The sequence below is a fragment of the Phascolarctos cinereus genome, unplaced genomic scaffold, assembly GCF_003287225.1.
Source record: "Phascolarctos cinereus isolate Bilbo 61053 unplaced genomic scaffold, phaCin_HiC Scaffold_726;HRSCAF=1367, whole genome shotgun sequence".
Classification (NCBI taxonomy): Eukaryota; Metazoa; Chordata; class Mammalia; order Diprotodontia; family Phascolarctidae; genus Phascolarctos; species Phascolarctos cinereus.
Genome location: NW_027556098.1, coordinates 214,189,712 through 214,217,033, shown reverse-complemented (window position 1 = coordinate 214,217,033; position 27,322 = coordinate 214,189,712). Strand labels below are relative to the sequence as shown.

At 37.0% G+C, this 27,322-nt stretch overlaps 1 protein-coding gene across 1 annotated transcript in view; it reads right to left on the bottom strand.

Annotated features, from left to right (window-relative positions):
* Positions 1 to 24,299, bottom strand: part of GPR155 (G protein-coupled receptor 155) — a 49,010-nt gene extending 24,711 nt beyond the window's left edge. Inside the window, 8 exon segments of the mRNA XM_020990995.2 lie at positions 1,668 to 1,785; positions 3,099 to 3,182; positions 6,083 to 6,238; positions 7,498 to 7,663; positions 9,943 to 10,342; positions 17,933 to 18,239; positions 18,241 to 18,440; positions 23,182 to 24,299. Coding sequence (XP_020846654.2) covers positions 1,668 to 1,785; positions 3,099 to 3,182; positions 6,083 to 6,238; positions 7,498 to 7,663; positions 9,943 to 10,342; positions 17,933 to 18,239; positions 18,241 to 18,408 — 1,399 coding nt within the window. The 5' untranslated portion in view covers positions 18,409 to 18,440; positions 23,182 to 24,299.
* Between the last annotated feature and the right edge of the window lie 3,023 nt (positions 24,300 to 27,322).

The window sequence follows — 27,322 nt, the reverse complement described above, 5'->3', positions numbered from 1 at the left end:
GAACTGGTAAAGCCTGAATAAAGATTAAAGATACTTTTTCTTTACTCTTTAAAAAAAAAAGGACATGCATTTCATACACTGTCCAGGGGTGGAAAATCCAATTCTTAAAAAATTTCTGGAGCTACTTTTGTCAAGTGTGGGCCTCTGTCCTCAGCATGCAGTCTGTCATCCTCTGTGGGTTAGAGATTACTTTGGGAAAACTCAAGAGTTTGCATTAGAGATGAAATTAATTGAGTCAACAATCTTAGTATACTAAGTATCACTTGTCGAGTGGGGTTGGGGAAAGGGGAATGGTAGTAGCTATTCACATGTTACTCCTCACCCCTTGGAAAGTCCACCAGCACAAGCAGAGCTCCAAGCACTGGAATGATGACAGAAAGTAAAAAGGAAGGGAACATCCTCAGAATACACTCTCACGTACTTTGCATGAGCCATTCTATGATGTCATGGTCACAGAATGATCTCCTAAGAAGTAAAGATAGCCTTCTAGTCCACTTCCCTCAAATTATTAGGAGCATAAATCTGAGCTGAAGGAGACCTAGAGGTCATTTAGTCCAACTCTCTCATTACACAGAGAAAACTGAGGGCTAAAAATGTTAAATGACTTGCCCAAAGTCACACAGGTAGTAAATGAGAGCTAGGATTATTTGAAATAAAGTCCTCTGACCCCAAATCCAGCACTATTTATACTATACTAATAACCCAATTAATTCCCATTTTATATCTTCAGAGTTCCTTTTAAAAATTTAAATGAACTGAGAAGAAGATCCCAAATAGAAACTTTGCCTACTTCACAATTTTGCCTAAGGAAGCTGCAGCTTTGCTACCCCAAATCATTTCACAGATCACCACTGGCATGTTTATTATAGGTTGTCAACTCAGAGCTAGCACTAAGAGTCAGAAGGGACCTTCAGATCATTATGTACAATCCTGTCATTTTACAGATGAAAAAACTAAGGCCCAGAGAATCTACCCAAGATTTTATGTTGTGTACAATAAATGACCAATTAAATGAGCATTTAGCAGATTTTTTACTTCTGAATATGACTCAACAAGTGAAGAAAATCTTTTTCTAGATTAAGTCACTTAATTTAGACCTAAATAGTGTCATTTATAAAATGCCTCAATTAGACTAGATGACCTCACATCTTTTCCAAGTCTAAATAATTCACCTTGCTCAAACTGTTTTGGAATTGCTCCTCTGGAAATACTTTAGTAGCTAGTTTGTTAGCTGCATTTTACAAAAATCAGTCTTAATATTACTAGTTTCACTCCCCCTCTCCTTCTCTTCTAGTTACTTGCTAATAACTCTGTTTTGATTTGAGTAGGCCTCACATGACCTATACATTCCTAGGAGGCATTACCATACCTTACTAGCCACCCTCACTCCTCATTAGCTGCTTTCTAGTTTTGGAACCATAATCAAATCAATACTGCCAATGCTACTGCTCTCCTATAGCTCCACTTCTCACCCTTGTAAATTTTCAAAGCAAAACATCCCTCGTTGGGCACCATTCTCCTGAATCCAGGGGAAGGACTGTCTCTACTCTTATATTTGTATCCCCATCATTTAGCACAGTACTTGGCATATTAAGTGCTTAATAAAAGATTTTTTTTTCATTCATTAATTCAAAAAGTACACAACTTCCATTCATACTACAACTCACCTGTCCATAAGTAGGTGCTATAGAGAGAACTATATAACAGAACAAACACCAGAATTTGTCCAACAAAATTCTTCTCTTTAACAAAATTCCACATCATCATTCCAGCACAGACAATAGACTGTGGACAAAGATTTATTTAAAAAACAAAACAAAACAATTTAGTCCTCAGTAAAGAAAACTATAACATGTTAATACAAAAGAAAAGCTATCCATTATGAACAGTCAGTCATACCTGTGCAAGTTTCATTAGCAGTAAAGATAATATTATAACTTTTAATTACTATTGAATAATGACTAAAATATTTATAGCTAAATCTCAGTGTGCTGCAGAGCATGATAAAAATCTATTATATTAATAGTATACTCAATAAAAACTGACAATGATTCTGGTTTTAACTATCAACTTTCTGTCCAAATTCTATCAAATTTCTTCCAAATAATGCTAAAAAAAACTTGACATAGAAAGTGTTAATATTACTTTCAGTTGTTTATGACAAAACATTCAACTAGAAATATAAAAAGTTCTATTTTTAATGATTCAATTATCTCACATATTATAATATTATGACCACAGTTATTTCACTGTTGAGGTGTTATGGCCTTTAATTCAAGTATGTCTAAAAGAATTATGAAGGCACAGCAGTCACCAACCCTGTGATACAGATTCATTTTCTCCCAAAACCTTCATTATTCTCTTGCTCAAGAATTTAGGCAACTCATAGCACAGTGTGGTACCAAGATTTTTTCAGAGACACACATCAGTGTGGGAATACTAGATCCCTAGAGCCATACTGCTCTGTCACGAAGAGATCTTTACACACATACTTTCCCCTTTCAAGAAAACCAGCTCTTGGGGCAGCTAGGTGGCACAGAGGATAGCGCACCAGCCCTGAAGTCAGAAGGACCTGAGTTCAAATCCGGCCTCAGACCAAACACTTGACACTTACTAGCTGTGTGACCCTGGGCAAGTCACTTAACCCCAACTGCCTAAAAAAAAAAAACAGCTCTGAAACCACCATATAACGCAAGCCACAAGACTTTAACTGTGCATGTTTTTATTTGCTGCCTGTAGGCAGCTTCATTTTTGGAGAGAGAGAGGCTGGCAAAGGGCTGAGGAGCAACAGTTGCTGCTTACCACCCAGACTTCTAAGCTGTGCTGACTTTCTTAATCTGGTAACATTCTCAGAACCATTAAAGGAATTCCTACCTGATTTCAAAATATTCCATAAATACTGAAATAATTCATATCAGGTAATAATGGGAGCATCAAATTGTAACTGGTTTATAATTTGGTGATTTTTTTTACTAGAAAAGATCTGGGAAACTATAACTAAGCAAATATTCTTCCTCCTACGGGGATGATAATCTTTCACAGTAGTTAGAGCAATCCTTAAGAAATTCTTAATTCTAAACACCTCTAAGCTTACTAACCTGAGCAATGAGTAAATTAGTTGTTAGCATATGAGGAAGCTGTTTATATTTCTTACTCAGAAGTAGAACAGCAAGTGACCAGATCTGAAAGATTAAGAGGTTAACAGCTTATAACATGGTTTCAACTGAGTACTTATCTAGTAACTCATCAGTTAGCTATTTTTAAAAATTCCTACTTTAGTCTATTTTATTCCATTTCAGAGTAAAACACAGTATCTAAAGCAAAAAATCAGAGAAATGATATAATAATGTTTTTACCTGAAATTCTCCCTTGAATAGAGCCTTTGAAAACTAATACCTAGCCCAAACAGACATCCAGAGCCATTTTTGGATTATTCCTACACTTCAATTTTTTTGTGGACAGGATGGAAGCAGGGACAGCTGTGTGTTATTAAACTCACATGTCAGTTAAATGTCTGTAGGTAAAGGAGAGCTCCTACACACCTTGTTAAGTCATTTTCTTTTTGCTCTTTGGAATTGACAGGTTTTATTTGTTGTTGTTGTTTTGTCCTTTGTTTCTGAAGAGGACCAATAACACCACAGGGTGATATCTTGACTCACAAGTGAACTGGATTTAAGTGAGTCAGAGTTATACAGTTATCAACCTCATTCTCTCTTCCAGAGTCATCCAAGTCCAGTGGCAAGACAAGAATCAGGACGACTGGTGATCGCCCAGGATGCAGTTGATGACCTTGGTATCTTGGATGTCTGACCAAGCTCTAAGCAGTCCACAGTGCCTGCTTCAACCGCCTTAATAGTGGATGAAACAATTTTTTTCTCATTTGCCCACTCCACTGGGAGAAGTCCTCACATGCCTGGGGAAGACACCCCCCAAACTCACCGATTGGTTTGTGGCCCATCAATTACCCTCAACCTGGTTTGGCCCATCTGCTGAGAAGGTTTACCAGGGGGCCACTGTGTATGCTATGGCTTTTTGGAGCTACAGGTGAGACTTGAGTGCCAGGTGGATACTAAAGGTAGATGAACAGCCCTGAAAACGGCTCAGCAAGCCCTCCCATGAGAGGTGCTCATCCTCTGAGGTACTTGCCAGGCTAAATTATGGATAGCTTTTCCTGAGGCCATATACACAAGCATATCAAAACATATGTAGCACTAACCCCTAAACTTAACACTTCTCTATGCTTTATTCTCTGAATGAAGAAATCTCTAGTCCATCTCTTTACACAGCCTACAATTAAATCTTCTGGCTGCTTTCTTTGTTCCCTCTAGGCAAATGGCAATGCTGTCCACACAGTCCCTATCCCTAAGACTCAGCACAGATTCTAAGAACCTCAATATGACAAAAAAGAGAAATTTCAACATTTTGTCAATTATATTTCTCTGTTAACAAAACAGCAGATTCTTCTCTTTTCCTTTACCAGGTATTTAAAACAGGATTTAAAATCAGAACATTATGATTTATGAATACTTTTTTTTTTACAGATGCTTGTCACATGTTCTGAATTTCAATAACAAATTTGATGAACAATCTTAAACACTTCTAGAACTTACAACATTCAATCATCTAACTTTAGCTAATGTCATTCAACTTAAAATTATATCTCAAAACCCACCACAAATTAAGATGAGGAGGTTAAACTACTTTTGAAGCTGCATTCAACCTTAAAGATTTTTTAGAGTTGAATGCAGCTTCAAAAGTTTATAATGCCCAGTAAACAGAGTTGGCTTTTCTAAGCTACTACAGATTTTAAACTCTTTAGGATCACAGGATTTAGAAATGGAAGAGACCTAAGGAGACCATCTAGTCCAAGGGTGGGGAACCTGTGGCCTCGAGGCCACAAGTGGCCTTACAGGACCTCAAGTGCGAACCTTTGACCAAATCCAAACTTCATAGAACAAATCCCCTCAATAAAAGGATTTGTTCTGTAAAACTTGGGACTTGGTCAAAAGGCCACATCCAAGGACCGAAAAGGCCACATGTGGCCCTGAGGCCATAAGTTCCCCACCCCTGATCTAGTCCAACCCCCATCTTTTTACATACAAGAAAAGTGAAGCCTAAAGGATAACATGACATGCTCAAGACCAGATGGACTAAAAATAGTGAAATTTAGATTCAAAACCAGGCCTTTTATTGTAAATCTGGGGCCTTGACAGGAAAAAACAAAACAAAACCAACTTTATTTTCAAACTCCTGATTCCCTTCTATAATAAAGTTCCCTTTGGAAGGGACTGGACCAGAATTACATGGCCTCCTAGGATTGTTGTAAGGATCCAACAAGCTTTGCAGATCTTAGAGCAGTGTGGACCTTTGAGTTATTATTTCTTAGAATTTCTCAATACTTCTCATGGCTTATTCTCCAGTCATGCAGATACCACGACACCCCTAGTGCCCACCTTGTTTCCAGTGCTTTGCTACCACAAAATGGCCACTGTGACCATTTAGGTGGGTACGGGAATTCCTCTTGGCTCACTGAGAGCAGGACCTAGCCAGGAGATTGCAACACTGAGCATAAAAGTATGGCTAAACAAAAGCCAACGGACAGGGCCAGTAACTCTCTGAGAATACAGTGAGTCCACCCCTAGGTGGACTACAGCTAGGGCTGTAGAGCCTTGCAGCGCCCAAGGCAGTTCCTGTATCCAGGCTGTTTCCTTAACTCTGTTTTTGTTTCTTGGAGGGTTTGATTCTGGGCTAAGGACAAGGGGATGTTGTATATTCAGCAATTACTCTGACAGAAAACAAAAGGTATCAATAGAACTTTTTTTCAAGAAGATATTGAGAGAAGTATGTGGTAGAGATGAGAGCCAGCAGGGAGGGGATCGTTCTAGGTTCTGTGGCCCCAGAAAGAAGGAGGGCGGGAAGTAGGGAGAGGGGTCTACTGTCCAGAAACAATTCAAAGGATCATGACTTTGAAAAAAAATTGATTTGCTATTCCATTAAGAAGTCAAATATCAAATCTCAAAAAAAAAAAGTTCCCTTTGACATTATTTTCTGCTTGTCATTTCATTTTTACTTTGTTACTTACCAACGAGACCAAACTGACGATACTTATATCAAAACTAACATTCTGGATGGCATACGCCATGGGTTTTGGATCCATGGAGGGAATGGTTAGTAACCATGCAGAAACATACATGATTGGAGCTGACACAAAAGTACTTATCACCATCCCTGAGGTTACCTGCAAACAGAGATCCAGATGTGGAAAAATTCACAATTCTGCTTTAAAAATTGAAGCAAACTTTGTTTCCAGAAAATACCAAAGGTAATCTAAAACAAATGTCAAATTTTTTAAAATGCAGAATACAGATACTAACTCAATAATCTTTTCTTCAGTTTCCTTGAAAAGATACCAGATAAATTCATTTTCTACAGTTCGTTTCCGTAATCTTTATTACTCAATTTTCTATCTAAAGTATATATACAGTATAAAATTTCACTGTTAATTGCTACTACTCCCTATATTTTTTGGTATATTTTAAGAAGTTTCTAAGTAGTTTTCAGAACTTACATGGTAATTGAAATACAGACTTCAGACATCATGATTTTAAAAGGAAAATTACCTTTTGAAAAAAAAGTTTAAAAAAAAAAAGGATCTCTCCAACATTTAATTGCTATGAACATTATCTGGTATATTTCCTTAAAGAGTTTTGTTCATTCATAGTACTTCAAAACTTTTCTGACCAATGTTTTACAAGGTGACAAGTTTTTATGTGTGTGTGTGTGTGTGTGTGTGTGTGTGTGTGTGTGTATATATATATATATATATATATATATTATTCTAGATCATTGATAATAATTTAATATTAGAACAGCATGAGTGTTAGGCATATTTGTTGTATTATACTGAATTCAGGAGTTTTATATCTAGCAAACTGAATCATATTGCTCATAATTTAATTTATACAGCATTTTGTGGTTATAAAGCACTTTTACATACATTATTTTTATTTATGGAACTGATATCTCAAATACTGAAAATTTTCTTTCCTATAATGTACGTAAGTATAACTATCAAAAATTCAAAACTAAGAAGGTAAAATCAAAATTCAAAATGGCTTAAGATAAAAGATGAATTATTTAACAATGTTTCTTTTTCCACATATAGGAAAAGAATATTATTTCTGTGTGTATATATATAATGCATATACATATTTAATATATCTAAATACTTGCTAGATCAGTATATATATGTTAAACCAGAGATGTCAAACTCAATACCTAAAATGTAATTGTAAAATGTTTAACAAAACAAATAAAAATACATCATAGATGGTGTTAATATGTGGTTTTTAAAGTCAATATGTGGCCCACAGGGATCAGTTTCTATTGAAGTAACACTACCATGTTACACAGTCATGAAAATAACATTGATTTCTACATTGTAAAAACTACTCCACTATTATAAAATGAACTATTTCTGAAGCAATATGTACATACAATCTCCACTTCCATGTTGAACCGTGTTGCAAAGATAGCCACTCCTGGTGCTACTGGAAAGACTCCATATAAAAATGCATAATTGGTTAAGCTAGTATGGTTCACTATACCACCGGTCTTGTCCAAGAGCTCCACCATTTCTCTACACAAAAGTGGCAACACCAGGCTGAAAAGAAAATAAGTCATTCATATTGTAATTAAAAAGTGCAAGTTCCTGGTTCACCCTCATTTTCTCTGTTTTCTACTACCTCTCTTGCAAACAAACATATCGTTACACATGGAGAAATGCACATATTTTATGTATGGACACCTGGGTATATTTTATTGAAAGCACGAAGCATGTATCCTAAGACCACTTTTTAAAAGGACTCTGACTTTATTTTTAACTTCACTCATCAACAGGTCCTTGATGTATTTAATTAACTTGGTAAAAAATTTCAGGCACAAGATTTAATAGCACCTCAATAATAACTCTTTTTCCTTATTCTATTGGTCTACTTGAATGTTTACGAACTGTTTATGGTGTGAAAGTTGACAAGAAATTTTCAGGGAAATTACTGAAATCCTTTTTAGAAAATCAAACTCTTCAATAAAATTTGGTAGGCTGTTAGAAAATAGAATATTAAGACATTATTAGTTATAGAAAAAGTCTGATAATAATTTAGCCAAGTTGTTTTTTTAAAATCCTTATAATTAACTCCATCTTTATATACAAATATTTGTACATCCTGCTCATTTCCAAACAAGAAAAATAGCAAATCAAAGTGATCCCTCCATCAAAGTTTAAATAAATCTTCAATAAAAATTGATATAAAAACTGGCACTACAACACCAACATATATGGTACTTATTGACATGGCCTAGACATAGGATTCACAGGATGTAAAAGCTAAGGAAGTACAGAGTTCATCTATTCTGACACCTCATTGTACAGATGTGGAAGAAAACTGGAAATTAAGTGACCTTCCCCAAAGTTACAGAGCCAGTAAAGAACCACACTAAGACCATAACCCACGGTTCCTGAATTCCATGATGCCTCTCAACATTTTAAGCAATTTTTTTTTTTTGGTGAGGCAATTAGGAGTAAGTGATTTGCCCAAAGTCACGCAGCTAGTGAGTGTTATGTGTCTGAGGCCGCATTTGAACTCAGGTCCTCCTGACTCCAGGGCCGGTGCTCTAGCCACTGCGCCACCTAGCGGCCCCCATTTTAAGCACTTTTAAAAAATCTTTTGCTTGTTAGCCTAAATGCATTTCTCCTTTTTCAGAAAAAAACCCTACTCCATTAGAAAGTTTAAGAGATTATATGACACTCCTGGATTTTAATAATCTAAGGAAAAAACAATGATAATGAGCCAAGTTAAGGAACAAAGAAGAAAACAAGGTCTAAATCATAAACTGATGGGAAGAATAGTTATATTTTATATGTACAGAATGGCTGATACCACTACTACTGTTAGGATGATAATTATTATACTGTAGCAATACTAAAATATATTTTCCTTAATGGGAGTACACGAATCACGTAACTTTCTAAATTTTTGCTATTATGAACATTTAGATATTACATAGGACATGTTATAAGTCAAATTATGCTGCAGCTATTATCATCTAATGAGTTTAAGATATTCAAATAAAAGTACTATACATTATCCATATGTCCCAAGCAACTCTGTATAATCTTTCAGTAAGTCACCTGGACTGAATTACAACTCCACAGCTAATAAGCTCTAAAAAATTTACTAAGGAGCTACACATTTTTTTTTAGATATGCTGGGATCAAGTAATGGAGGTGAGTGTTCATCAGCCTCAAACATAATTTTTTCGTTTCTAAATCCACAAAACGAATTCCATTTAAATTAAAATCATTCTAATTAGAAAAGCATTGGCCTATCTTGGAATCAGGAAGACCTGACTGACAAACTATATATGAGACCATGGGCAAGTCACTTCGAGGAGTTTCTGGTCAATATTGGTATTTGGAGTTTCTACAACAGGAGTTCCTCCACACCAGTGAAATTACAGATCTAGACCTCCCTCAAAATCTGAAAGCTTCTTGCTTTTCAAGGTTTCAAAACATTTGAAAACATGAAATTCACGCAGGACACCTAGGGAGAAAAAAAAGTAAATTATACTGTGTGAAAGAGAAGTGAAATCAGAAGACTCCAAGAAGTGAAACCAAGAACATTTTTATCCTCATTCGGTGAAATGCAAAAGAGTAAGGTATGCAAGTAGAATGAAGAAGTAACTTTCTAGGAAAAAAAATACATTTTCCTTTCATCTTAAGTATCTTATAAAGTAGGGACATTACTAATGCATTTAAGTTGAAGAAACCAGCAGCATGAGGACTTGCTCCAGAACCATGGCTAAGGCTTTCCTAAGAGCACCCTTCTAAAGTGTTGGAGCTTCCACAAGATACAAACCCCACATTAAACAAAGGAAACTTACAGTTTAGCTGTGACAAGCAGAATTATTGCAACAAATGCAGATTTCTTTAGTTTCTTTATTTGTCCCACCATTGTGAGACCAAGATAAAATAGGGCTGAGCCAGAAAAAGAACTCCCAAGCCCATCCAGAAATTTTTCCAAGTAAACTGGCACCTTCTGGCCAAGAATAAGATTGAAGGCAATTCCAATGAAGACCATAAATACGATTGGGTTCTGCAGCACACGCAGGAGTCCAAGTCCAACTATTTTCACTTTGTTTTGAGACGTATCACGATTTTCTCTGCATTTTTGGATTTCACAGAAGATAAACCCTATAGGGTTTAACATCATAAGAGATATCGGAGCCACCAAATAAATGTACTCAAGGTATTCTGGATAAGTAGTTTGATATAAAGCTTCGACTGGAAAACAAGAGTTAAAATTGATTTATAAAATGATGACATTATTTAAATACAGTTTCACTTCCATATGCATAATTACAGAATGTTTCAAAATAAATCTAAATACAAGTTGATCACATTAGCCTTTTTTGTTCAAAATACTTTTGGGGGTATCTGGGGATGAAGGTTAAAAAAGAAGCTATTCCAAGCATTTACTGCATTAAACACTGCATATTTATTGTGTTAAATAACTGTTTTTAATAGCTAAAGGAATACCCTATTAATTTTAACTAACAGGTAGAATACTGGCTGGGGAAAGAATGGGTTTTAGTTTTCTGCAGTACAGCTTTAAGATACTGAAATGATATAATCTTGGTTTAGAATGTAATGCATCATCTAAGGCACCTGTTTGGACAGAAATATCAGAATTTAAGATACCCCCAAACTGAAAGTAGAGCGAAAAAATATTTAAACAACAAAAGCATCTACTATGTAAGATAACGTACGTACAAAAACAAAAACAAAAAGCATTTGCACTCAAGGAACTAACATTCTATTGGGGGATTACAAAATGTACACAAATAAATAGAAATATTCACAAAGTAGTTTTGAGATTGGGTGGGAAAGCACTAACAATTGGAGGGGATCAGAAAATGCCTCATGCATGAGGTGGCACATGAACTCTGAAGGGAGTTATGGAGTCCAAGAGAAGATGAGGAAGGCAAGCGTTTCAGGCATGGGAGATCATTTGAGTAAAGGCTCAGGGGGGAAACAGAATGTTGTATAGTGGGAATGAAAGTGGTACAGACCAAAAAAGAACAGAGTCAAGAAAACTAAAGCCCAGAATGATGTGAGATTTGTAAAAACAAGACAAAAAGCATGGCTTCAAACTATGTTTAACAGCATAAGAAAGGGAAAGATCGGTTCCTTGGAATAGACGAAATAGGTGAACAGATAGCTGAGATAAAATGAACTACTTATTATCTTATTTGGATTTCATCTTCTCTGTCAAACAGATTGCTCTTTAGATTACAAAAGATGGCAAAAACATAATCACTCAACAGGCATTTACTAAGTGCCTACCTTGTTCCAGGCACTAGGGACTCCCTAACCTCAAGGAGCTTACATTCTATCAGGAAAGTAACAGCTACATATATTACTACATACAAAATAGACACAATGCCCTACTACCTCAAAGGGAACCACCGGAGCTTACTGAATATTGAGTAGGACAATGTGGTCAGAACTGAGTTGGAGGAAAATCACTTTGACAGTTGTGAGGAGGACAAACTTGAGGTAAGGAAACCACATAAGAGACTATATAATAGCCCAGGTGAGAGGCAATGAGGGTCTTTTTTTCCAAAGAGGGTGGTTTTATGTGAGGGGAGAAGAGGAACTGTATGCAAGAGATGTTGTTGTAGAGACAAGATATGAGCTGACAACTGTCTTCAAACATTTGAAAGGCTGTCAAATAAAAAAAGCATTAAAATCATTCTGCATGGCTCCCAAGAGCAGAACTAAGACCAACAGGTAGAATATAAAGTGGAATAGAATTCAATTCAGTGTAAGAATTTCCCAAGAATTAGAACTGCTTTATCACATCCCTGTCACTTAGAAATATGCAAGTACAGGTTAGATGAACCATTTGTCAGATATTATAAAAGAGTTTCAGGCGTGTGGCTGGGAATATGATAAATAAGCTTCTGATTTTATGATTAATCTCAATTAGTAAGGAGTTTACATTAGATACAATTTTAAGAAAAGATATTTGGAAAGGATTCAAACTGTACATTAGGAACATAAAATAAGCTACACTAAATTGTGTAGCAAAAAAACCTTTCATGAATGATCAGAATACTCTTTAATAAACAAATATGTAAATAATTCTTTCAAAAGTGCTTATGGGATGTTGAAAAGTTTAAGCGAAGTATTTTCAACCTTCCTTCTATAATTGTATTTAGGATATTAATTTGTATTATATGTGGGCTTGCTTTTAAAAAATTTCAGCCTAAGTAAAACTGAAAATAACTAAGAATCTGGTGGTTCTCACTTCTAGCTTCTTTCCCTATGTCCAAGCACCTACTGTGCTTAGGTGGCTTCCCCTTCCCATCATGAAGGTCACCAAAAATTTAATATGAGTTAACTTAATGTGTTTATCTTTCCCAGAAAGGACTGTATTTTCTTTTCTTTTCTTTTTTTTTTGCTTTTTTTTGGTGAGGCAATGTGGGTTAAGTGACTTGCCCAGGGTCACACAGCTAGTAAGTGTTAAGTGTCTGAGGCTGGATTTGAACTCGGGTCCTCTTGACTCCAAGGCCAGAGCTCTATTCACTGCGTCACCTAGCTGCCCCCACAAGACTGTATTTTAACAGGAAAAAACACCAAAATAAAATTTCTTATGGAACTACATGTACAATGAATGGCAGCTGGATGAAGGACATATTTGCAGGAAATATGTGTTATGGTAAACTATCACCCTGACTTCAATCCAGCCTATCTTAACTATCTTGCAATATAAGATCATCAGGTTTTACTATCTTTCCCAAAGGATTTCATAAAATATGATGTTATCCTCTACTTATTCAAAAGAATAAATTAAAGAACAAGATGATGGAAAGATCTGCCCAAAATTGCATCTACAGCTGGCTGCAGAAGCAGCATTTATATCCCATGAATTGTGGAAGTCTCAGGCTAGTACTTAATCTGATGTATGGTGCCCCTTTGCATAAGACTCCAACACTACTCTGGTAGACAAAGGTTTCAATGAGCTCTGAAAATAACCCTTACTCCACCCACCAAAACCTATGCTTCTCAACCAGCTGTGTATTTTGTGAAACAGTGACATTGCTTCATATCCTAACTGTAAAGAACTTAATTGTTTTGGCAATGGGTGCTATGTAAACTAAATGAATGTGTGTGGGTATATAGGTTTATAGTTTATTTGATGTTACAGACGAAAAGAAAAGAAAAAGTCACAAGGATCAAGATAAATATTTAAAGAATATGAAAGATAAGTTTCTAAATTTACATTAGGATAACATGAATTGAGACAGGTAAATATTTATCTACCTAATCAGTAGCCTTCTTAGGTATTAACAGATGATGCATATTCCAAAACTTATATAACTAAGTTACATAACTTTTACAATTTCACCTTGTTTCATCAAGATAATGTGTTTGGAGAATATAACCCTGATTCTCTGTTTTTCATATAGGTACTTACTTAGCAAGGTCTACACTACACATGGAGGAAAAACACTTAACTGAATCCAACTCTATGTATTATTTCTCCTTCTTCCATACATACTAAAATGGATGTGTCATTTCTTCAATAAGAGGCACTGTGTTCTATTGTGTAAAAAGCAATGGACTTAGGTATCAGAAAGGCCTGTGTCCTAGTCACCATTCTAACAGCTGTATTACCTTGGGCAAATAAATCATTTAACCTCCCTAAGTTTATTTACCTGGCAAGGAGGGGATAATAATAATACTTTACTACCTATTTCACAGTGATAATATGAAAAACAAATGAGATCATGTAAAGTACTCTGTAACCATAAATTACTATATAAATGAGCACTCTATTTTTTGTAGAGTTTCATCTTTTAGGTAATAACGCAAAGATAACATTTTAGATAGCTAATTGCTTTGGAAATTAAAGTCTAGTAAGAATTCTTTTTAAAGCTTTACTGTTCTCCTGAAGCACACTAGCATTAAGTTTATATCATCCTCTCCCCTCCCCCACATAATTTCTAAAGCTGAAAGAGGCAACGACTCTGATACTGTGAATTTGGAAAAAAAACCATTCTGTGCTTTGCAAATGTGGACAAAATATGAGGTTACATTACTTTACATAACTCCCTAAGGCAACAACTCTACATTCTATCCAAAACATCCTAAACTTCCAACTTGAATTGCCCAAATACCTCAAGCCTAACACCTCCTAACAATGGAGGAAGAAATTTGTTCAATAGTTTATTAAAATTTAGGCAACATACCACTTTCCATAAAGTTCATATATTTTCGATATTTTGAAACATCTGATTTTATGAGTGCAACATCCCTTCACAAGATCCTTATCTGATGCTTCATCATGGTGTGGTTTCTTGATGGGTATGCCAGCAAAGCACAAGTTGTAAAAGGTGTTACCATGCAAAAAAGGCTTCAAAGATGGTCCTAGCGACAGACATCCGTTTTTATGGACCAGCATTTTTAATACTGCAGAATCAAGTCACTACTAATTTGAGATTCCTATAAATACAGGATGGAGGGGCTCATCACCAATAGGTTGACCACTTGGTGATGAATTCTTTGGCTATGACAATCCATAAAAGAAAGAAAAATATAATATGACTCTTGGGCTTCCACAGCACCATTCCATTTCAGAAGTGAAGGTAACAGAGTGGTTGAAAAAAGGATGCTAACAATGAGTTTTCAGACCACTTACAAACCCTAATTCAGCCGCTGCTATGCTAAATGTGAGGTTGCCCCATAGACAAGTGGTAGTTAGAACTTAGAACATTTTCATCAGAACCAATAAGGAATACTTGCAAATTTTAGTTTTTGTGAAAGTGTTGTCTTATATGTCATAACTAATAAATTATCTATTCATTAATTGAAGCAAACTAAATTGTATTAATCTTCACAAAATGAAACCATAACACAAAAGGAAGGATGGCTAATAGGTTATCCTTAGAGGGGCAAATGAAGTAGTTATTACCATAGCTGGTTTTTATCATGCATCCAAAGGCAACAAGATAGATCATTTCATGGAACATATGTTCAACTTATATTGCAGTGATGAAGATAAATATCTGCAGAAAGACTTCCTCAAAAATGATTACAGCTTATGTACTAACACCAGTTAAAAAAGATGAGAAAGTAAGAAATTCTACAAAGAATGTATCAAGACCTTTCTCAGATTATAAGGCAATATACTTTATTATTTAATTAATTCGATGCAAAGTTAGTTATGGGGGAAGATGGTGTAAAATATGGTTCGAGAGTAGGAAATGGGATGCCAAAGGCATGTATACTATACAAACTTGTAATTATAAATCAAGAACCACTGTATGCGGTAAGTAGCAAACACCAGAAAAAATGAAATTGATTATAATTTAACAGTTATGAAATAACTTGTTACTGATGTGGGAGTCACTGCAGAATGAAATATCAAAATTAATATAAAACTTGAAATAAAAATGAGAAAAGTTCATGGCATTCAATTAAAATAACTCCAACTCAACTTACTTAAATGTTATGTTTATTACTATTTAAATGTTACTGATGCTGAAAAATAAGAAATGAATATATAAAATATATATTCAACCAACATAAATCAGTTGATCTGAGACTAAAAGAGCCTAAAAACTATCTCAAGCCACAAATAACTTGATATCCTTGTCAAGTGGAAAGATATGGCAGCCAAGGGTAACGCCAGCTTACAACATAAATTTATTTGTAACATCTTACAAGAGAAATGGTTTAAGATTCTGAGCAATATTGCTGCATAAGAATGAGAAGCAGTGGAGGTAAAAATGAGTTTTTTTAAAAGTTTGGCAAGCAACCCAACAAAGCAAGGGCATCCCAGAGGTGACCTAGAAAGAGGAAGACACAGGAAACCTGGAAAAGACTTTTAATAATTTTTATAACAAACTATTTTCACTATCAAGGACAACTGAGCCACCACATTTGGATGCTAATATTACAGTGTTGAATGTGCTACCAAAAGAAGCAGTGATGACAATGAAGAAAACAGATGGGAAAAGCAACAGGATTAGAGCAAGTATATAAAGAGGAGGTCAACCCTGGAGATGACCTAATTTTGAGGGCATTGAGTAATGAGTTTCAAGGCATATAAAAAGAGAGAGGATACTAAAAGAGTGGGGAAAAAAAAGTTCACGTCTTGGTATTAAACATAAAAGGCAACTAGAAAAATACCAACTGCTACTGACTCAAGTGCCTACTTTCCTATGCATGCCAATTTTTTAAATGTAAATAATCTTCACTTGCAGCAAGAGTATCTTTGATGAGGGTCTTAGAAGAGAACAGATAGACATACATAAACAATATCTGACAGCAAACATCTCTTCCATCACACAATGGACTGAAAGCTGCAAAACACACACTATTTTTATTGTTTGCCAATTATAAAAAAGCATTTACTTTGGAAGGCACAATGCCTCCTTGGAGACTCTTCTCCAACAAGGTGTCTCCCATATATCAAAATCATGTAAGAATTTGAAAGAAGTTCTAGGTTCAAGTCCTACTGCTAACCTACTAAGTAGCCATGCATAAATGACTTATAACCTTTCTGAGCCAGTCTCATCTGTAAAATAGAGATAATACCTGTGGTACCTAATTCACAGAGTTGTTGTGGGCTTACAATTGGATAATCTAGGTAAAGCACTCTGCAAACTTTAAAATATGAAATAAGTGTCACTTCTTTTATAGTAACATTTGTAATATTTTATAATAACATTTGTAACAATATTTATAACATTGTAAATATAAAATTTGTAATATAATAACCTAATAACCTTTTGGTTTAAGCTGTACCTTATCAGTCTTGTTAAATTCTATTTATTTTCTTTAAATATTTAATACTGCAGAATCGAGTCACTACTAATTTGAGATTCCTATAAATATCTTGATCAGTTTATACCACTATTGCTCTTGTAAGGACAAATATCAATTCGTGTTTCCTCATCATTTGGACTAACAAAGTAGGGAGAAAAAGAAGAAAGATGAACATTGCAGTCTATCAGATTCCTTTCAGCATCTATGGTAATATCTGGTGGTAAAAAGTTAAAAATATCAGAAAAATGGAATTTGGCGACTGTTTCATTTATCCATGTTATCCATATACCCCATTACCATAAGTTGAAAACTTTAATTTGAAAACATAATATGCATTAAACAGAAATCTGGTCTTCAGATCCACAAACTTTTGCTAGAAACAGGATATATTTACATTGAAAACATTACAATATCCTTTAGTACAGTTACCAAACATTCAATTAGAAACAAAAAACAGCAATGAAAATTTGGTTTCCTAAATATGGCAAAAGGACCAACTTTTTAAAACTAAACCTATTCTAAATTGTGATGGTTGGAGAAGGAAAAAAATAAAGTTTGGAAGTAATCAACATTATTCTAAAGGTCAGTTATACTCTTTTTAAGAAAAAATCAGATTAACATGGAAATACGTTTTGCATGACTGTACATGTATAACCTATATCAAATTGCTTGCCTTCTGAATGAGGGAGGAGGAGAAAAGAAGGGAGAGAATTTGGAACTCAAAGATTTTAAAAAACAAATATTAAAAATTGTTTTTATGTGTAATTGGGGAAAAACCAAAATATTAAATAAAATTTTTAAAATACTCATTTAAAGGATAATTTAACTCTGAGATTTGGAAAAATATATGATCCAGCTCATTTTAACATCCAAGTTTAAGGAAAAGCATAATTATGAAAGAGATCCTAAACATCCCAGAGAAAGAAACTCATCATACTTTTAAAAATCTCTTTGGTAATAAGGCTTAAATTTTCTAACACATCTGGATAAAATAATAAAACAATCTGAATAATAAAAACATGAAAAAAAACTTACCTATAGGATATCCCAATGCAAAGTCATTGCTTTGTGTAGCAAATATAGGGAACAATCCAGCTTTGCTAAATCGACTGTCAGGACGGGCAACTAGTAATGTTAACACACCCACAATAAAAAATACAGTGGCTTTGGCAATTAAGATACCATAAAGGAAGGACCAATTTACGTTAGAAAAATTAAGTATAACCATGTTTTTGAATAGTAAAGCTGGAAGTGCAAAATGGGAAACAAAATTCCCTAGTCCTTTGGCCTGTGTTGATGTTATAATGTGGGCCCTTCCTGCTATGTATCCACATGTATCCACAAAGGATTATACCAAAGCATTCTAACAAGGCTGGGAAAAGACTAGTTATTGACATTGATGGAGGACTACTGGTAGAATTGAAATGATAAGCTACTGTTGCAGGCAAAGAGCTGGTCATATTGACTGATGAAGTGAGGTTACTTGAAGTCAGGTCAGCAAAGGAATCCATTTTTCTCTCACCAGACTACTCCAACTAAACTTCTGGAAAAAAGTAAACAAGATTCAGGATGATTTGATAAATCTGAGTACTTCTGCTGAAACAATACATTCTTCATTCCCTTCCCCCGTTCCTCTGTCCTAATAACAATGTTAATAGAACAGGTAAATAAACACATTCCCCTTTAAGTACTATTAAAAAGAAATTGTATTAAAGAGAAATACAATAAAAAAAGGTTCATATTAACGTTGTCCTTCAAAGATAAGTTTATTTAGAACAAAGTCGCATTTGCAATTATTATATTCTATATCCCACAAGTTGGATAAAAAACTAGAGTAAAATAAGGTATATATCAAATAGTGCCAATTACATAGGTGCTCTCCCCACAGAAGAACTTCCTTGCTGTTCCCTTTGGCCCGCTGAAGTAAGCCATAAGTTGGCTTAGTACAGTTTGAGAATTATAAAGTGACCATACAATAGAGTGTTAACATGATCATACATCTGGAACTAGAAGGGATTAAAAGTCATCTTGTCCAACCCCATAATTTTACAAATCAGGAAACTGAGTTATATCTCCCTACAGCCACATACATTCCCAACAGCAGCTTCTGATATCACTAGTACTACTCTGTAGGTTCACTATGGAATCCTATGTCCCACTCTAGCATGTGACCACCTTAGAGGTCTAGGAGAGTCTTCTGGGCAATGGATATGTCTGTAAGCAGACTGATTTTTAGGACTGCCATAAAAGGTTCCAACCTAATTCCCAATTGAGCCCAAAACAAATCCTTAAGGTACCCTAAGCATTTCTCAATCTAAATGCTTAGCATACAAGTCAATGACATAACTAATATTTACTGGCTAGTGAGGAATCTCAGTAGAAAGTTTCCAAGTAGAAAAGGGGCACAGAAAAGGAGTTAAGAAGAGAATGAAGAGATACAGGTAAACTCTAATTTCAATATTTTTAACTTCAATATTTTTTTTCTAACATCAGCTTCTACTTCCTACTGAAAGTCTCCCACCTAAGCCCAAAGCAGAAAACTGATTAAAATAAAAGTGAGGAACCTTTGAGGAAAAGGAGAGAAATAGGAAGGAAGCAGCTCCTAGCCATCTCTATCACTATCTTGTGAGAAAGAAAAAGAGCAAATTAATTTTTCAAGTTTCATGACAAACCCTCATCATGAATTAAGTCATCTTTGCCCTTCTATACTACTGCCTTATCTCATGCCTTATTTTGTATCTCATCAACTTCCATGTATGGTTTTAATGTACAAAAATACAGAAAGATGGGCATGCTATACAAAACAGGTCCAGAACTAGCTTTCATAATCTAAATAGAAAATGTGACACTTTCATGAATCTGACTCATTTTGAGCTCAGCAAAAGAACTGTTTGTAAGCCTGAAGAAATTTCAGTACTCCAAAGAACTATAATTCCACCAGTATGGACACTCACTCTCTCCACTGACATAAACAGCAATACTTCTAGAATTCAGTAGATTAAGTACTTAGCATAGTGCCTTGCACATAGCAGATACCTAATCAACATTTGCTGAATCAAATCAACGATAATCTCAGAGAATTGCAGGAGCCAAAGTGGGGAAAAAATGACCTTGAAGACAACCTGGTATTGTATCTCTCTGAACTTATCGGTGCTCAGACAGATTTACTTTACTGCATATCTCTGTAAATACACAGATTTTTCTGTAAATCTGTAAATAAGTTCTTTGTCAGAGTCCGTAAGGGTCTTGATAGGACTTGCTACAGCTTGTACTTTACTGGCACAATCCTCAAAAATTCAAGGTAACCACCAAACTATGGGAATTTATCAGAAAAGGACTTTAGTTGAAGAAGAAACAGAGATAGCTAAAGAATATCTATAGAGAGATACTACTACTGTGCATTTTTATACACTCCTTGTGGTAGTAGACAGAGAGGCTGGCTTGGAGCCAGGAAGACCTTAAGTTCCATCTGACACATCTTGGCTGAGTGACCCTAAAGGAGTCACTTAACCTCTCCTATCCTAAGCAGCTGCATCACTATAAAATTGCACAGAAGGTGCTGACTTGGATGGGCAGTGGGAGTTTCTTCTTCTTGAAATTTTCCATACCAATAAAATCTCAGTCCCTATCCCCATGCTATTCTATTCTGTGTGTTATGGTACCCAGGTTCATACAAAAGCAAATTAAGCAAGACAGTTCTTGGGATCAGGTCTCAGTTACTTCTACATATACACTAGCGTGTCTACTATTTGCATTTAGAAACAGAATGGAACAGGCTATGATGAATCTCAAAGTTACTTAAAATGTTCAAGTACAATACTAAATAACAATAATGCAGAACTTTATTACATGTTTTCATTAGGACAGAAGTAAGATTCTGGCAAAGCTTATAAAGGTCTAGTAGGTCAGACCCAACTATATGCAAGGAAAGTTGTTCTTATAAGGTACAACATAATGTACATCAAAGCCCTCAACTTAATTATGTACACAATCAGGAGCCAGTGTGGTAAATTTTATTTTCACACGTGCAAAAAAGTGGTAGTGGGTTTGATATAGCTGCACTGTGCTACCCTTGCTTTTTGTTTGTTTTTCATTTAAACAGATGAAAGTCAAAGAATTCCGTTTTAAGCTTTTATGTTTGTTCTAAATCTCAAAAGGACTAAATCTTTGGGTCTCAGAAATAAGTTTTCATAAGAAAATATTTATGTAATTACTGACATCTTAGAACACAATTTATAAAATGTATATTTAAGATGGAATTTTTTACACTTTTAGCTAGCAATACAAAAAATTCCCTAAGCTATTCGAATGGAGAATAAATCTAACTAAAGATGGTAGAACAGAATTCATAGAGCTTCCAAAAGGTCATAACTGATACTAGAATACATTAAACTTGTTTAGATAATAAGAAAACATGGCAGGTAAGTTATTCAATAACAGTTAAGAATGATTACTGAATATAATCAGTACTAACAGCCCTCTAAATGGGCAATTTATTTTGACAATGTAATAGTGGTAAAGTGGAGAAGGAAATGGCAAACCACTCCAGTGTCTTCACCAAGAAAACCTCAAATGGCATCACCGGAGAGTCAGACATGAACTGGAAACAAATGAACAACAATAACAATAGTGGTAAAAGTAGAAGATAAAAAAGGGTAGCAATAATGTAGCAGCAAGAATCTTTACTATTTTCAAAAAGAAGGCAACAGAACTAAGCAGTTCATTACGTACTGGTTTCAACTGCTAAAAAATGGAATAATGGAAGTATTATTTACTCAGTCCCAATCTGTAAAATATGTTAGAAGGATAAAGAGAAGAATGTATATTCTATAGTAATCTAACACACACACTCACACTCAAATTTAAAACATCCTGTGTGTCAAAAAGCAAAAAAAGTAAACAATAATCTATTGACTGTTGGAAGAAAAAAAAACAATAAATGTAACTTATCAACAATTTCTCTCCCCAAACAGATAAGCTTTTTCCAGATTCAGGAATTTAGGGAAACTAAAACAAAACAAAAAGTTAAAAGCCCTGAATTTCAAAATTCAGGCAGTATTATCATCTATTCCATGTGTAAGAACTTACATTTATTAGAAATGCAGTATAGTAAACATCACCTATAGAGTAGTCTTAATCTTGGGAGGAAAAGTTTCAAGAACTGACCAACCAAAAACAATAAAAATATATACTGTAGATAAAGAGAAAAAAAAATCCCCTATCTAGGTACATATAGGCATGTTACACTTCTGTTAAATATTATTATAGATGAATGAGAACTCTAATCAGTACTACAGCAGAACAAAGAAACCAATTAATAAGTGGATACTTATAAACATAACATTTTTTAAAAGCTGAACAGAAATAATGAACTGGACCTCTGGAAAGTATCCAATTTTCAATTAAGCCATTTTCTTTTTAAGAGATCGATGTCTTTTATCAGGTGCCATTAATAGAGAATATTTTTAGGCCATCAGAGTGTACTAACTTAATTCACTTACAGAAGGTGAATGCTAATTCATTGTAACAACACCTTTAATAGTTCTTTCTCCCTCCCCTTCTCTCCTTGACCTCCTCTGCCCAACTTCTAGAAAAGGAAGTCCCTACCTGTTATCTCCACAACCTTATCAGCCACTCAGTCCATACAAATTATACATCCTACAGAATGAGATCTTTCTAAAGTCACTGATGATCTCCTTATCACTAAATCCAAAGGCTGTCCTCCTTTCTCCTAAACTACTCTCTAGCATTTAACACTCTGGACTATGCCTTCCTCTGACTTCCACAACAATGAACTGTCATGGTTCTCCTCTTTGATCAGTTCTACAATCTATACCTAAGGGACAGCTAAAAGGCAAAGGGGATGGAGATCTGGGCCTAGAGTCAGGAAGACCAAAGTTCAAATCCCACCTCAAACATATCTTAGTTACGTGACCTTGGGCAAGTTACTTCTATTTGTCTCAGTACCTTCAACTGTAAAATGGGGCACCTACCTCCGTTGTTGCTGTGAGGATCAAATGAGATATTTGGAAAGCACTTGTCACAGTTGAAGGCACAGAGTAGGTACTTAAACACTACAGCACCTATATCACAGGGTAGGTACTATTGCCTTACTAAGTACTTACACTGTGTCAGGCACTGTGATAAGTACTTTAGAAATATTATCTCATTTGATCCTCAGTACCCCAAGAGATATGTGCTAGTATTATCTCCATTTTATAGTTGAGGAAACTGAGGCAAATAAAGTGAAATGACTTGCCTAGGGTTACACTGATAGTAAGTACCTGAGGCCATATTAGTACTCAGAACTTTCTGATTCCAGGTCCAGTTCTCTATCCAGTGTGCCACCTAGCTGTCTCAAACAAGAAATAAGTTTGTTGCTTCCTGAAAAAAGCTACAATGACAAGTTTTTTAGCAAGCAGAACAAGCAATTGAGATGCCTGATGACATACTAGGGAAAAAAATAACAGGTATTTCTGGGGATAATTAGTCATGTCTAAGGCTACCACTAGTATAAATAATGGCTATTATACAAATACTGGATTATAATCTAGATGTGAGCAAGTGTTTAAAATCATATCACTTTCTCTATAAGAATGAACATATGATATATATAGATTCACAGACAAAAACAAACCAGGGCCAATTTCCATCTTGAAAGTTACTGGTCAATAGATAAATGGCTATCAGAAATAAAAATCCAATAAACAACTAATCAAAGCAGTTTGGGTCTCTTTATTAGACATGTGATTTCATCAGCACAGAGAGTTCCCAGATAGGCACCAATTCTTCAACTTTAATAGTCTTGAGAAAGTTGCCTGAGGCACTGAGAATTTAAGTGACTGGTCTGGCCAGTATCCATAATATCTATTAGACTTGAACACAGGTCTCTCCTACTCCCCAGGCAAGCTATCTACACAGTATATAATGCTGCCATTCAAACTATCAGTTAATAAATATGTCTAGACCAAGAAAAGTTAGGAGAATAAGGTGGTAAAACATGTCCATTACTTATTTTAGGTTTTATTTATGGCCAGTAACACACAAAAGAAACTATTTCTATTCACTTGTACTACTTTAGTATTAACTCAAATAACCTAATTCAATAATTCATTAGATAAAATCTGATGTGCTAAATCAGATGCCTACAAAGTCTGAAAATACTTTTAGCATTAAAGACAGTTAAAATGAAAAGGCACGTCATAAAGCCATAACGATGCCTCGTTTAATTTATTTTGATGTAAAATATGAATTACTTCCTTTGGAAGTCATATTCTTACCTACTTAAATGTTAATCAGTGGGGAGTGAAACTACAGTAATTATTTTCAAGTTGACTTTGATAGCCTCATGGCAAGTAATGTACAAAATAGAAGAAAACATTATAAAAGGCTTAAAAATGAAATAAGAGTTTTAAGTTTTAAAATAATAATAAAAAGAATCAAAAAATGTTTGAAAAAAAGTTACATGGAGTATTTTCACCTACTGGTCAAAGCTAAAGTCTGGATTGTGGTACCCCCCCCAAAAAAAAGTTGGATATCAAAAAAAGGCCTTCCAGCCCTTAATCTTTCAACAACAGAATACATGCAATGGAAAATGTCGCATCCTCACTAAACATTTAACAAATCATAAATTTCTTAAGAAATCCGTATTTGGTTTAGCAGAAGTGAACCATTTAAGGCTTAAAATAACAGGAGTTCATATGAAATCAAACTGTGGATTCCAACTGGCTATCCCCCGAGAAAAAAGGTCTGCAGTCTGTATAAAAAAAAAAAAACCAAAACAACCCAACATCTTCCACTCACCTGTGCGCAGAAGCAACTATTCACCAACTCTTCCCGATCTAAATACTTACCAAGCCCCTTACTACTAACCTGCGGATGAAAGGGGGGCCCCCGGAATCTCAAGGTGGAGAGCGTCAAACAGGGCAGAGGCTCCTTTCCTTAACCTGGTTCAAGAAGCCGCTGCGGACAACGGTTTGTTGTGGGTTAGGAGCCCGAGGTAAGACGCTTGGGTCCAAAACCTGACGCTACTGCATCCACTGGCCTGCAAGGTGGAAGGGGAGGAGGAGAAGGGAAGGAGTGACCGGCGGGGCTGGGGGGCAGGAGCAGCACGAGCCGTCGCCCCGTCCCGGGGTGGCAGCGGGAGGGGGAGGGGGAGGGAAGGACGTGGGAGGCACACATCAAGTCACCGCAGCCGAGGGGGAGGGGGGGTGTCCAAACCCACAGGAACACGGAATTCCCGGGAGCTGGCACGCGTTTGTTTTCAACGAGAGGGCAGTGTCCGCGCCTCCCGAGGGACAGGATGAGGAGCTTACCTTTCCATTTTATACCTTGGCCCGAAGCAGGGCTCGGGGCTCCCCTAGCTCTACCCTGCCCCGCAGGTCCCGAGCCCACTTTCTCACGAGCGGAGGAGCCGCAGCGCGCGGGCTGCTAACCAGGGCGCAGCTGGGGACGTCGAGGCAGGGTCAGGGACGTCCCTTCCCCCTCCAAGGTCTGCGCCCCTGCCCCCCGGGGTCGAGGCCGCGTAGCCCCGGGCGTGCGTGGGAACCCGTGGGCGCCACACACAGGCTGCGAGCCGGGGCGCGGCTAATCCAGGGCTCCAATGGAGACGGGGAATGGGGCGCGGGAGCCTCTCACCTGTCGGGGCCGCAGCCCCGGGGCCGCCGGCCGGGCCGCGCCGCCCGCCAGAGCCTCGGGCTGGGCCGGAGTTTGGGGAGGGCGGGCCGGGGAGGAAGCCCCGGGCATTTCCCAGCGCCCCGGAGCCTCCCCGCAGAGCGCCGGCGATTCCTCCGGCAAGTTCCCGGAAAGGGAGAGCGCAACCTGCCCACCTTGGCCCCCAACCTCCCCGCGCGCGCTCCCGACGGCTCCGACGCTCCGCCTCCTGTGGGCGCCCCTCCCCAGGCCGGCTCAGGCCCCTCCTCGGAGGGCTCGGACCCGGGGGAGGCGGAGGCGCCCCTGCGCCTCGGCGGGGGGGGGCGGCGAGGTTGGGACGGGGTCGACGACTACTTCCGCCGGGACCCTTTTCCTCAAGATGGCGGCGGTGGCGCCGAGGGGATCGGGCTCTATGACCCTCCTTGCGGCCCCGAAAGAACCCTCTCCCACTCTGCGCTAGCCCCGCCCCCTGCCGCAGCTGTCACTGCCAAGGGTCAGCCTGGAAGACTCCCTATGGTCCCCGGACCGGGAAAAGGCGGCTGGCCGGGCGGGCGGTCCAAGGCTGAATGGCCATCAGCACGCATGGGGCTTTAAAAGCCTTGTATGTCACCTAATGGCAACATAATAACAGCGCCAACCTTCTGTAATCATAAAGACCTTCCCCGCTCCCTTTCCAAAAAAGATTTAGTTTATTAATACAAGAACAAGTGTGGCAATGCACATCACCTTCAGAAGCCTTGTAACTAAGCATCCTCAAACGCAGAGAAGTATTAACGGATTCGGAATAATTCTGAGCACACAATGTGAATGATGTTCAAGTAACCTTACAAAAATATATTTTCAGCATTATAGTCTGCCCCCCAAAATTAAACCACAAATTAAATATGACCTCCTGAAAATTTTCTCCAAGTCCCAGCTAAACTAAGAGGAAAACACTTTTTTTTTTTGTCATGACAATTGCACATTCCAATGTAAATACAGGGAGTCTCAGAAGCCTTAGTGAAGTTTTGAACTGAAAACTAAGCATTTACTTAAACCCTAAGCTTAAAACGGCAGTCAGACTTTTGGGACACTGCCTGACACGGTAGCCTATTCATTTCATAAGGAGCAAAATGCATGCCAGTAAGACAAATTGCGAAACTTATTTCTCTTTAGATACCAGTTCCTTTTTCCATAATTTCCAAAACCTTACCCAGCCTTCCATTTTTAACCTTCACCATCCCTGCTGGCAGCAGTGACCGTCCCCCTACCCCCCCACCTGCCAATCAGGGTGCTAGGTGGTGCACTAACCCTGGAATCAGAAAGGACCTGAGTTCAAATTTGGTCTCAGACGCTAGCTGTGTGACCCTGGGCAAGTCAACATTTCCTGACCCTGCCTCGAAGTCCCGATTCGCTTGGAAGCCTGAGGTTCAGTGAATGGATTGCAGAAGCTTCAAGAGGAGCTGAAACTAACCAAAAGGGGGTGGGAATGGAGAAGCTGAAACTGAAAACAGAAATCATGACATTTTTCCATTCAAGTGATCATTCTTCTCTTTTCCTTTCTCCTCTCCACTTTAGCCAGCCCTCCCTATTTCCCTTTGAACTGTCACTATTTCCTTCCAGTTTTCTCCTGACTGGTTATGAAAGGGGAGGGGAAGGGGAGAATCCAGGTCCTACAGTTGAAATGATTTAGTTCAATTAAATATTCAGTAAGTCTTTACTGTGCTCTTATTAGTAAAAGTTGGAAAGTTTAGTCTGTCAGTCAATAAGCATTTATTTATTTATTTGGTGTTT